Below are 12,912 nucleotides of genomic sequence, written 5' to 3' on the forward strand. Positions count from 1 at the left end.
GTTGGTCAGGCTGATCTTGAACACCTGACCTCAGGTGATCCGCCCGCCTTGGCCTCTCAAAGTGCTGAGATTACAGGCATGAGCAACCGTGCCTGGCTTTACTTTATCTTATATTCAGTGTTGTCCTCTTTCTTAGACACCAAACTTATTTAGTGACAAAACCTGACCTGAATGGATGTGAGGTGTGTATTGCCCTTATCCAGTTGAGGAGGATTATCGCACTTAGTGTTTTGCTGTAGACACAGCACTGAGTACTGAGTTGGATTAAGAGTGCTGCCCCAACCCTGCCGAGGATGTCGTGTAGTATGTAGCATGTACTTAAAGAAAAATCTGAAAAATGCTAAATTCCACAATACATCTGGCCCCAAGGAGAAAAAGAAGCTTTTATAAAATAGGACAAAAATACAAGATAAACTATTTTATTCTTGACCCTCAACTTGGACCTTGGCTTTCTTTTGTTTCAGCGACACAAATGAAGTTGATGTGCCCTTGAATACCAGGGTGGGCACCAAACGCTACATGGCTCCAGAAGTGCTGGACGAAAGCCTGAACAAAAACCACTTCCAGCCCTACATCATGGCTGACATCTACAGCTTCGGCCTGATCATTTGGGAGATGGCTCGTCGTTGTATCACAGGAGGTAGGAGTTTGAGTAGTTTCTGATTATGTTTATTTACCCATCATTTAAAAAATAACAGCTCCAGTTATATAACTTTTTATTTTTTAATTTTTGTGGGCACATAGTAGGTGTATATATTTTTGGATAAGGAGCTATTTTGATACAGGCATGCCATGTGTAATAATCACATCTTGGAGAATTGGGTATCTGTCCCTTCAGACATTTATCCTTTGTTTCACCAAGTAGTTATACTCCTTGAGTTATTTTTAAGTGTACAATTAAATTATTACTAACTGTAGTCTCCCCCTTCCCCCGTTGTGCTATCAAATACCAAATACGTATTCATTCTTCTATTTTGTTTCTACTCATTAAACATCCCCCCCGATCCACTGCTACCCTTCCCAACCTCTGGTAACCATCCTTCTGTTCTCTATCTCCATGAGTTCAGTCATTTTGATTTTTAGATCTCACAAGTAAGTGAGAACATGTGAAGTTTGTCTTTCTGTGCCTGGCTTATTTTACTTAATGTTATGACGTCCAATTCCTCCATGTTATTTCAGAAGACAGAATCTCATTCCTTTTTTCTGGCTGAATAATACTCCATTGTGTATAGGTGCCAAATTTTCTTGATCTGTTCATCTGTTGATGGTCACTTAGGTTGCTTCCACATCTTGGCTATTGTGAACAGTGCTGCAGCAAACATGAGGGTGCAGGTATCTCTTCGGTTAGCTGATTTCCTTTCTTTTGGGTATACACCTAGGAGTGCAATTGCTGGCAGTTACATAATTTAGATGTCACATACGTCAGAGTCCCCAAGACCGCCCCCAGGTTGTGTGATTTCACTTGAAGGACCACAGGACTCGGCATGTGGTTGTCCCAATGGCTAACATTTATCCCAGTGAAAGGATACAAATCAAAATCAGCCAAGTTTAGAAAACCAGGCGAGGCTTCCCGGGGTCCTGTACCAGTGGAGTCAGGGCGTGCTTCATTCCTCCTACGAGTTGTGACAACACATACAAAGTGTTCTCATTTGGGAAAGCTCCTTAGAGACTTGGCACCCAGAGATTTTACTGGAGGCTGGTCACATAGGTATCCTCTGCCTGGCATGTACCAGAATTCCAGCAGGAAAGCAGACGTGCAGTACACACCACATTGTTTGCACAAGCAGCCCAGGAGTGGTGAGTCACCCTCACCGTTTCCGGGAAGTTTTATATCCATTTAGGGAACTGTTTACCATTTGTGTACCCAGGCACTGGCCAAGGCCAAACCTTGCAAGCCGCCTTTCCTAAGGGAAGGTCTCAGGCCTGCTGTGTGAACCCTTATCTGCACCTCATAAGTCTTTCTACTGCAGAGCAAAATGAAACAAAATAATAAAAACTATTCATTAGTAGGAACAACCATGTAAGTAAATAATTATACTTTAGGGTAAATGGCTGATTTCGCCTTGCTTATTTTTTTTTTTAAGGAAGATTGATATGCCCTTTGTTGATGGACTCTATCACAGTTGTGATGACATCCCTGGTGGAGGTAGAGGAAATAGTTGGACATAAATAAGAGAAAAACATACATCTACTGTTAAGAGTGAATCATCGTGTCTGTATTTTTTCTTGTGTAAGAATCCGTTTTAGTTCCATAGTTTAGCAAAAGATGCTTACTAGATTGGTATATTTTGTCCAGCAACCATTTTTGTGCCCGTGTTTTCTCACTCCCTTATAGGGATCGTGGAAGAGTACCAATTGCCATATTACAACATGGTACCGAGTGATCCGTCATACGAAGATATGCGTGAGGTTGTGTGTGTCAAACGTTTGCGGCCAATTGTGTCTAATCGGTGGAACAGTGATGAAGTGAGTGGAACTCAGTCCCCTGAAGAAGTGATTGGTAAATGCCACCAAAGATATTCTCTGCTCACTAAACATCTCTTTACTTTTCAGTGTCTACGAGCAGTTTTGAAGCTAATGTCAGAATGCTGGGCCCACAATCCAGCCTCCAGACTCACAGCGTTGAGAATTAAGAAGACGCTTGCCAAGATGGTTGAATCCCAAGATGTAAAAATCTGACGGTTAAACCATCGGAGGAGAAACTCTAGACTGCAAGAACTGTTTTTACCCATGGCATGGGTGGAATTAGAGTGGAATAAGGATGTTAACGTGGTTCTCAGACTCTTTCTTCACTACGTGTTCACAGGCTGCTAATATTAAACCTTTCAGTACTCTTATTAGAATACAAGCTGGGAACTTCTAAACACTTCATTCTTTATATATGGACAGCTTTATTTTAAATGTGGTTTTTGATGCCTTTTTTTAAATGGGTTTTTATGAACTGCATCAAGACTTCAATCCTGATTAGTGTCTCCAGTCAAGCTCTGGGTACTGAATTGCCTGTTCATAAAATGGTGCTTTCTGTGAAAGCCTTAAGAAGATAAATGAGTGCAGCAGAGATGGAGAAATAGACTTTGCCTTTTACCTGAGACATTCAGTTCGTTTGTATTCTACCTTTGTAAAACAGCCTATGGATGATGATGTGTTTGGGATACTGCTTAGTTTATGATAGTTTGTCCTGCCTCCTTAGTGATGTGTGTGTGTCTCCATGCACATGCACGCCAGGATTCCTCTGCTGCCATTTGAATTAGAAGAAAATAATTTATATGCATGCACAAGAAGATATTGGTGGCCGGTGGTTTTGTGCTTTAAAAATGCAATATCTGACCAAGATTCGCCAATCTCATACAAGCCATTTACCTTGCAAGTGAGATAGCTTCCCCACCAGCTTTATTTTTTAACATGAAAGCTGATGCCAAGGCCAAAAGAAGTTTAAAGCATCTGTAAATTTGTATTGTTTTCCTTCAATCACCATTTTTTTGTGGTTATTATTTTTGTCATGGAAAGCATCCTCTCCAAAGTTGGAGCTTCTAATGCCATGAACCATGCTTACAAAGAAAGCACTTCTTATTGAAGTGAATTCCTGCATTTGATAGCAATGTAAGTGCCTATAACCGTGTTCTGTATTCTTTATTCTCAGTAACTTTTAAAAGGGAAGTTATTTATATTTTGTGTATAATGTGCTTTATTTGCAAATCACCCACTCCTTTACAACCATACTTTATATATGTACATACATTCATACTGTAGAAACCAGCTCATGTGTACCTCACATCCCATCCTTAAGAGAAGAAATGTTATAAAGTAGAACTAAATATGAATTTTCAGAATTAATGCATTCAAAGTAATATATCAAATCCAGGACTTTGTTAACTTCAGCCAAAAACTTCATTAGGGTAATATCATCTCAATTTTTTCAAATGAAAGGATTCTCTAATTAGAAATTTATATGTCAGAGCTATTATAAATTTATCAACTGTTAAATATGTTTTGGACATCTAAATCATTTGAGATTTTTGGTTTTTTTATTTCTGTTCCCTAACTTGTGAAGACAATGAAAAATCAGGCAGAAATATTTAGTATCTAGTCAGTATCTGTAGCTACACTGTAAAACTGTTCTTCAATAAAATGGTTCATATTTTATAGATGCCTTGTTATCTCAAGAAATCTGGTTTACATAAACTTATACTTCTTTAATGCCTTTTAAATATTAATCTATTCTGAGCAAACAACTCATGAGTACATCAAATGAGATAGTTTTATTTGATTATAACATAAAATAAATGTGATTATATCACAACATCATCAAAAAGGTTTAAATTAAACGGCAGGAAATCAGCATATGTCTACCCATTACCAAAATTTGACTGTCATTTAAGGTTAAAACTTACAAATTTGTCTGCACATCAAATTTCACAAATTTGAAACTTGCCTTAATCATTTTGATTAATAAGTTTCATCTACCATAATTAAAGTCTGAAGTATTCATCAAGATAAGTAAATTTGCATATGGATAATACCCAATAACTTGCTTTTTCAGAATTTTTCCCCATATGTATACTGAGAAATACAAATATTTTAATCTGAGTTTCCGTATGATATGATTGTACTTAGAACACCCAATTTACTTAAATCTTGGTTTACTTTTGACTTGATACCATAAATCTTTAAAGTCATTTGTCATCTTAATAAAAATATAAAGACAGGCAAAGTTTATTGGAAATGTACAAATGGTATGTGGAAGCAAAAAATTACAGCCAGTATATGAGGCCACTATTACGATTTTTTTAAATTAACTTGGTCTAGTAAAAGTGATATCAAGAGTTAATCTTAGAAACTTGCTCAGTAAAAAACATTTTCTAGTATAACATGTTCTTTAAAAAGCAAATGCTGCCATCTTTGGAATCTTAATCTAAAAATGGGGCCAGGCGTGTGGATCACGAGGTCAGGAGTTCAAGACTAGCTTCGCCAACATGGTGAAACCCCATCTCTACTAAAAATAAAAAACTCAGCCAGGCATGGTGGCGGGTGCCTGTAATCCCAGCTACTCGGGAGGCTGAAGCAGGAGAATCGCTTGAAACCAGAAGGTTGAAGTTGCAGTGAGCCAAGATCGTGCCACTGCACTCCAGCCTGGGCAAAAGAGCGAAACTCCATCTCAAATAAACAAATAACAAAAAACAAAAATGTTGCATTAAACTTAGTTTTTGTCTCTCCTTTCCACTCTTATTCTTAAATTTGAAGCTCGTCGAGTAAGTGAAATATTTGAAGAATATGATAGGCCAGCAAGAAGAAGTATTATGTAGTACCATAGTTAGTAAATTTGTAAAACCTTGGAAGCCATTATTTGGTCCCACTTGTAATTTAGTGTTTTTAAAGTGTGTAGCTTCATTCAGATAGCTCTTTAAATAATTAAAATATAAAAGCAAACAACCCAAACTACCTGACTATAAACAGTTAAAGTTAACCCTCAAAGAGAGTTCTCCTTGTGAATTCTCTTTATGCTGGCAAATAGCTGTAGGATTAAAGGCATATTAGGGTTTCCTTCAGTTTGTTTATTCTAAGCTTTTACTGTGCTTTCTTACTGAACAAGTTTCTGATGTATAAAACTTGCATCCGATTTCTGTGGAAATATTTTCACAAAAGTTATTTTAATCAGTATTTTACATTGCCTTTCCAGTGTCCAGAAGTGTTTCTAAACTTAGAAAGTGACCTATAGTTTTTAACATTGTTTTCCTAGAATGTGCCAAATTTTGATTTACTCTAACAGTCAGTACTTTTCTTCAGATGCTTTGTTCTGTTTAGAACAAAAATGCACTATAGTTTTTAAAGAATCATGCATCTTTGAGTTGTCCCAGGATCAAATTTGATATTGAATAATTTATTCCAGGGCAGCTTTCATAAACATACTTCATAGATGTTGTTTTGAAATGTTTCTAAATATCTAAAATCATTTCAACAGCAGAAATGATTTTTATTTTAACAAAAGATTATGGTAGCCCTCGTAGTGTTTAAAAGTGGTCATATTGATTACTTACTTTGAGTCCGGTGTTGAAATAGCAGCGCCACAGCTCGTCTCTTGCCTCGGTGCTGCTGTGAGAGTCACAGTGGAGACTGCAGGGAGGAGGTGTGTTCCTAAGAACCAAAATCCAGCGCAGCATCCTGTGAAACCACGTGTAATGATGGTCCCATAAGGAAAGTATGTGAATATGGCTCTTGTAAAGGATTAACTATTGTAATTTTAGCTTATGCTCTGTATTCTGTTTTCTATGGAATTATTTAAGCCCTTTTAGTGACCTTTGTCCTGGCCCATTTAAAAACTAAAATGTAGTATATATTGTATAAGATGGAAATATCATTATTGCTTCATTAGGGAAAACTGTACATAGGCATTGAAAGAAGGGTAAAAGCAAGCAGTTTAATCAGGCAATTGTAAAACACCAAAAATATAGATTCGTCTTTGACATGTAACACACTAAATGTATTTTGTACAGCATCGGGTTTAAAAGGTGCCTTACTAAGTTTACCATTACTTGCTTTGTTCTATATACAGATTATGTCCAATGTATCATTTTGAAGTAAATAATCTTATTTTAGTACACTTTAGTGATGTGTTTTGTGATGCTACACTCAGACAGTATTGTGCATCAAAAGTCATCTGTTGAGATTTTTATAACAATTAAGTTAGTGTACATACATATGTTCCTGAGATGTACACTTCAACTACCAGAAACCCAGTATGGAGCACAGGTAGGTACACGCTTGCCTTGTGGAGATAGAGAACTTCTAAACCTATCACAGTTCAGGGGTTTTTCCTTTAAAAAACAAGACAAAACATTGTTTTCTTTTTTTTTTTTTTTTTTTTTGAGACGGAGTTTTGCTCTTGTTGCCCAGGCTAGAGTGCAATGGCACGATCTCAGCTCACTGCAACCTTTGCCTCCTGGGTTCAAGCAATTCTCCTGCCTCAGCCTCCCCAGTCTGGAACTACAGGTGTTTGCCACCATGCCTGGCTAATTTTTTGTATTTTTAGTAGAGACAGGGTTTCACCATGTTGACCAGGCTGGTCTCGAACTCCCGACCTCAGGTGGCCCACTTGCCTTGGCCTCCCAAAGTGCTGAGATTACAGGCATGAGCCACCATGCCCGGTCAAAACATTGTTTTCTGATTATGGAAATGTACTTATGGCAGAAAATTTGGGAAACAACAGGAAATAATAAAGCAAATAAAAATCACTCAAAATTCTATTGCCAGACATTACCACTATATACATTTGAGTGTTTCTTTTCAATCTTTTTTTTGAGACAGTCTTGCTCTGTCACTCAGGGTGGAGTGCAGTAGCGCGATCTTGGCTCAGTGCAACCTCTGCCTCCTGGGTTCAAGTGATTCTCCTGCCTCAGCCTCCCGAGTAGTTGGGATTACAGGTGTGCACCACCACATCCGGCTAATTTTTGTATTTTAGTAAAGACGCAGTTTCACCATGTTGGCGCAGGCTGGTCTCGAACTCCTGACCTCAAGTGATCTGCCTACCTCAGCCTCCCAAAGTCCTGGGATTACAGGAGTGAGCCACCACGCCTGGCCGGTTTCTTTAATATTATTAATAGAGCAGACATTAAGAAACAATTGTCTAATCCTTGTTCTTCCAAAATAGGTTTAATCCTTGTAGATAGTTTCAAGCAGACACTAAGTCAGTTACTAAGTCTTCACTTGGAGAAACATTTGTCTGCTGATAGTAGTAGCATATTGACCATTTCTGACATGTCATCCTTATATCAAGTTAGGTGCACTCTCCTACACAGCCTTGGCTCAGCCCTTGGAGCATACAGTGTTGACTGGGTGGACATGATCTGCTGAAAGTGGCCAGCAGTGAGCAGAGGCCACCTATTGTCAGCGGCACTACTGCAGGCATGGAGACTTAAATGTGTGAGTGCTGGTATAAGCAGAAGTGGGAGAGTCACCTCGATGCTGGGATCCAGATGGCGGCTTATTTCAAGTGCAATGACACATACAAAAAATATTTTTGGAAGGGAGCAAGGACTAGGGCTGAAAGGTTCATTCATAATCTTTTTTTCTTTTTTTCTTTAGATGGAGTCTTGCTCTGTCACCCAGGCTGGAGCGCAATGGGGTGATCCCAGCTCACTGCAACCTCTGCCTCCCGGGTTCAAGCAATTCTCCTGCCTCAGCCACCTGAGAAGTTGGGATTACAGGTGTGCACCACCACACTCAGCTAATTTTGTATTTTTAGTAGAGACGGGGTTTACCATGTTGGCCAGGCTGGTCTCGAACTCCCAACCTCAGATGATCTGCCCACCTTGGCCTTCCAGAGTGCTGGGATTATAGGCGTGAGCCACTGCACCCAGCCCATAATCTCCTTTTGACATAGGAATTGTTAATTCACATATTCCATCAACCTGTTGCTCCTCTGAATCTTAGCAGCTTCTTGGTCTTTGTTCAAATGAAATCTAAGTCAATTCCATATCTCTCAATGTCCTTACATCCACCTCAGTGCTTATATCCTAATTTTGTCTTTTTTAGAGAGAGTCTCGCACTGTCACCCAGGCTAGTGTGCAGCGGCTGTTCACAGGCACAGTCATAATGCACTGTAGCCTTATACTCCTGATCTCAAGCCATCCTCCCACCTTAGCCTCCTGAGTAGCTGGAACCATGCCACCATGCCTGGCTCACATTCTAAATGTTATGCAGGAAGCTCAAAGTGTTAACATCTGAAAATCAATATGGAATGTTTATACTGAAAATATTTTCGGCCGGGTGCAGTGGCTCACGCCTCTAGTCCCAGCACTTTGGGAGGCCGAGGCGGGCAGACCACCTGAGGTCAGGAGCAGCCTGGCCAACATACAGTGAAACCCTGTCTCTAAGGTACAAAAATTAGCTGGGTGGTACTCGCCTGTAGTCCCAGCTCCTTGGGAAGCTGAGGCAGGAGAATAGCTTGAACCCAGGAGGTGGAGGTTGCAGTGAGCTGAGATCGCACCACTGCATTCCAGCCTGGGCAACAGAGCAACAGAGCAAGACTCCATCTCTCAATAAATAAAAATAAATAAAAATATACATATGTATGTATGTACATATTCAAGTGACGTGAAGAAAAAGTTGGGCCCCCCTTGTTTTTCTTTAATGGAAGAGCCATTTTTAAAAGCCAATTTAGAATCCGTATGATGACATCTGTTGCTCTACTGTATGACTGAAATGCAGGTCAGTGTTGAAAAACATAAAAAAATGGAAGTCTCCACCAAAAGACCTACACTGCTGTGGGAGGGATTTTAATCAGACATTTCAAAAGCAATTTTTATTACTTGATCCTGTCCTCATACTTGGCTAGGAGTTTGGCTGAAGATAGAATCTAACTCTGAAGATGATACTCCATGATCTTCTAGCATCCCTTGTCGCCGGTGAGAAGTCTGATGTGGATCTAATAAATGACATGTTCTACAGGGTAACTTACTTTGAAGAAATAGAATTTTCTTTTTATTCTTGATGTTGGAAGTTGAAACTGGCCATATCTAAATATATTCATTCTGTTTCTTAGTACTAATGAGGTCTTTTCTTAGACCTGGGAAATTTTCTCCCATTATTTCTTTTGTTTCTTCCCTTTTTTCTTTCTTTTCCTTTTCTCTTTCTAGAACTTTCTAGAACAAATCTCAGGTCCCCTAGATGTTTCTTCCGTAATTGTTACTATGCTTCTCATATGTTTCATCCTACCTTCTACTTTTGTCAGCCCATCTGAGTTTATTTCAACAGCTAAATGTTTTATTTTGAAATGATTCCAGGCTTCCATTAAAGTTTCATGAATAGTATAAGGACTGCCATTTACCCTTCACCCAGATTCATAAACTGCTAACATTGCACAATTGCTTTGTCATTCTGTGTGTGTGTACAGGAATCACAGAGACTCATCTTGTAATGTTTGTAATGTCTGTGTATCGTGTATGCACACATTTTTTTCTGACCTATTAGAAGCAAATTACAGAGCTAATACCCCTTTATCCCTAAATACTTCAGGGATGTTCTATTACTTAACCAATTATGTACAATTATCAGAACCAGGAAAGTTCACATGGATACAATAGCAATGACCAACAATACCATAATCTATAGACCTTACTGAAGTTTTGCTAATTGTTATTTTGGTGTGGTTGGGTTTTTTGTTTGTTTGAGATAGCGTCTCATTCTGTCACCCAGGCTGGGGTACAGTGGCACAGTCATAGCTCACTTCAACCTCAAACTTTGGGCCTCAAGCGATCCTCCTGCCTCAGCCTCCCAAAGGGCTATGATTACAGGCATGAGCCACCATGCTGGCCTCATTTCCCCTTTCCTTCTCAGAAGGATTCTGGCTTTCCCTGCCGCATTCATCCACCTCCACTACCCCCTCCAAGAGAGCTGAGTCATTGTCAAGCCAGGTTTGGGGAGCTTTCTTGATGGAGGGGATGGAAGGAGGGTGGTGCTCAGGCTACAGCGGGGAGAGCTTTTCCGTTTTTGAGCTAAAGACATAACAGAGGGTGCAGAGGCTGAGAAAAGGAGAGTTCTAAGAAACATGTCATGAGCTATGTAGCCTCTTCACACTGCTTCTGAAATAAAATCTAACAGTAGGAGTGACTTTGACATTATGTTGTGGTTTCTGCAGACAACTTGGGATTGGCCCCTGCAGGTTTGTTAAGGGCGTGTTTGTCAGGGTATGGGGGCTCCCTGCTTCCAGAGGCCCAGCAGCTGCTGGGTACCTGGGGTTCAGAGCCGACGGCAGGGCTGGAGTTCTGGCACACAGTGACCCCAAGTGTGTTTATTTTTTTCCTTGTGGTGATGGTGGAACTGTTCTAGGGTTGGTTTTCGTGTGTTTTTGTTTTTGTTTTCAACTTTTTAGATTCAGGGGCTACATGTACAGGTCTGTTACCTAGGTATGTTGTGTGATGCTAAGGTTTGTGGTATGAATGATGCCATCACCCACATACTGAACATAGTACCCAATAGTTAGTTTTTCAACCCTTGCCTCCCCAACATGTCTCAAGGGCTGGGTTTGAGTTTGGGGCTCCCCCCAAAGCACTCCCATCTCCCCAGCAGTCTCACATGTTTGGGGTCATGATTTCCTGTTGCTGTTTCATTTCAGACCTGATCCCTTCTATTTTTCAGGAATTACTAAAATGTCCTGATGTACCTATGGTACCATCTCATTTTCCAATTGGCGATTTTTTTTTTTTTTGAGGTGGAGTTTTGCTCTTGTTGCGCAGGCTGTAGTGCAATGGCTCGATCTCGGCTCATTGCTACTTCTGCATCCCGGGTTCAAGTGATTCTCCTGCCTCAGCCTCCCGAGTAGTGGGGATTACAAGCGCCCCCCACCATGCCTGGCTAATTTTTGTATTTTTAGTAGAGACGGGGTTTCATCACATTGGCCAGGCTGGTCTTGAACTCCTGACCTCAGGTGATCAGCCTGCCTCGGCCTCCCAAAGTACTGAGATTACAAGCATGAGCCACCAATTTGGGGATTTTAAAATATTTTTTTCACATCAGGTTTGCGGGTACCACCGTGTGCTCTGTCCATTGTGTTGTTTTGGGTGCCACAGTGAGGGTGCTGACCACTGGTCTGGGTAACGGGGGGTCTGCTTGCAGGACAGTCAGAAGGAGCCTCCACCCAGGTGGAGACAGGAAGTGTATCAGATGAACTTCGGAATTCTTGCTAATCTGGGGTCCTAATTGTAGGACCGTTTAAACAGAAAATTTGCCCTTAAACTTGATGTTAAGATTTTGTGAAATGCAGTCATATGTTTTGTTGCATGGAAAACACCCTGTCTAGAAGAACCATTATTTCTCTAGTTATCCCAGAAGCTTCTGGAGTGACAAAGCCATGCTGTTCGCAGAGTTAGCACGTTCATGTATAACCTTCCTCTCAAAGAGGACCAACTGTATGAGGGTTGGATGACATGTACCCCTTCCGGAAGGGATCAGTTCACTTCATTTACTATGGGAGGTAACTTCCAAAGGATAAGACTGCATTACCTGATGTCTCAACTGTTACCAGCAGAGCCTGACCAGTCACTGCACGATTGAGCAGAAAGAAGACACAGCACAGTCTGCAGCAGCAAGGCTCACCTGCTACTGGGCTTCTAATCTTTGTTCTGGCGTGATCAACTGCTTCATGCCTTGGGGCAGAATTGGTCTTGGTAACTGAGAGCTGCACTGGGGGTGGGTGATATTTAAACCTGTGGTTAAGATAATAAAATGCCAGAGGCCAGGCGTGGTGGCCCACGCCTGTAATTCCAGCATTTTGGGAGGCTGAGGCAGGAGGATCATTTGAGGTCAGGAATTCGAGACCAGCCTGGCCAACATGGTGAAAACTTGTCTCTACTAAAAATACAAAAATTAGCCAGGCATAGTGGTGGGTGCCGCTAATCCCAGTTACTCGAGAGGCTGAGGCAGGAGAATTGCTTGAGCCCGGGAGGCAGAGGTTGTAGTGAGCCGAGATTGCGCCACTACACTCCAGCATGGCTGACAGAGCAAGACTCCATCTCAAAAAAGAATGCCGGAATACCTAATTAGAGCTGTAAGATCAACCACCTCACACTAAAGACAAAGTTCAAGAGAGGTTGTGATTTACCCCATGTCAAGCATTAGCAGTGTGGCCTGGCATACTGTTCCTTTTAACACCGATATTTTAGCACAGTGAGTGCACAAAACTTAGTGCTAAATAAATTCTGAGGAACAAGTGAAGTAATGACTCCTAGCAAACAATGAGAAGTGCTGGTAACCTTGTTAACACCAACAAGCAACTCACTACGAAGTCCAATCTGATTCTTTTTTTTCTTTTTTTTTTTGAGACAGAGTCTTGCTCTGTCTCCCAGGCCGGAGTGCAGTGGCACAATCTCAGCTCACTGCAACCTCCGCCTCCTGGGTTCAAGTGATTCTCCTGCCTCA

At 40.8% G+C, this 12,912-nt stretch overlaps 1 protein-coding gene across 2 annotated transcripts in view; it reads left to right on the plus strand.

Annotated features, from left to right (window-relative positions):
* BMPR1A (bone morphogenetic protein receptor type 1A) overlaps positions 1–10,611 on the plus strand; it is a 181,707-nt gene extending 171,096 nt beyond the window's left edge. Inside the window, exons 11-14 of one of the 2 annotated variants that reach the window (XR_009212837.1) lie at positions 465–640; positions 2,336–2,466; positions 2,554–3,600; positions 8,080–10,611. Coding sequence is in view for 1 of the 2 variants with exons in the window: in XM_058436451.1 (XP_058292434.1) it covers positions 465–640; positions 2,336–2,466; positions 2,554–2,679 (433 nt within the window). In the remaining variant the exon portion in view is untranslated. Of the gene's footprint in view, positions 1–464; positions 641–2,335; positions 2,467–2,553; positions 6,592–8,079 lie in introns of those variants that run through there. The other variant, XM_058436451.1, reaches the window with a different exon arrangement.
* The last annotated feature ends 2,301 nt before the right edge of the window (positions 10,612–12,912 follow it).

This window comes from Hylobates moloch, unplaced genomic scaffold (assembly GCF_009828535.3).
Source record: "Hylobates moloch isolate HMO894 unplaced genomic scaffold, HMol_V3 SCAFFOLD_3, whole genome shotgun sequence".
Classification (NCBI taxonomy): Eukaryota; Metazoa; Chordata; class Mammalia; order Primates; family Hylobatidae; genus Hylobates; species Hylobates moloch.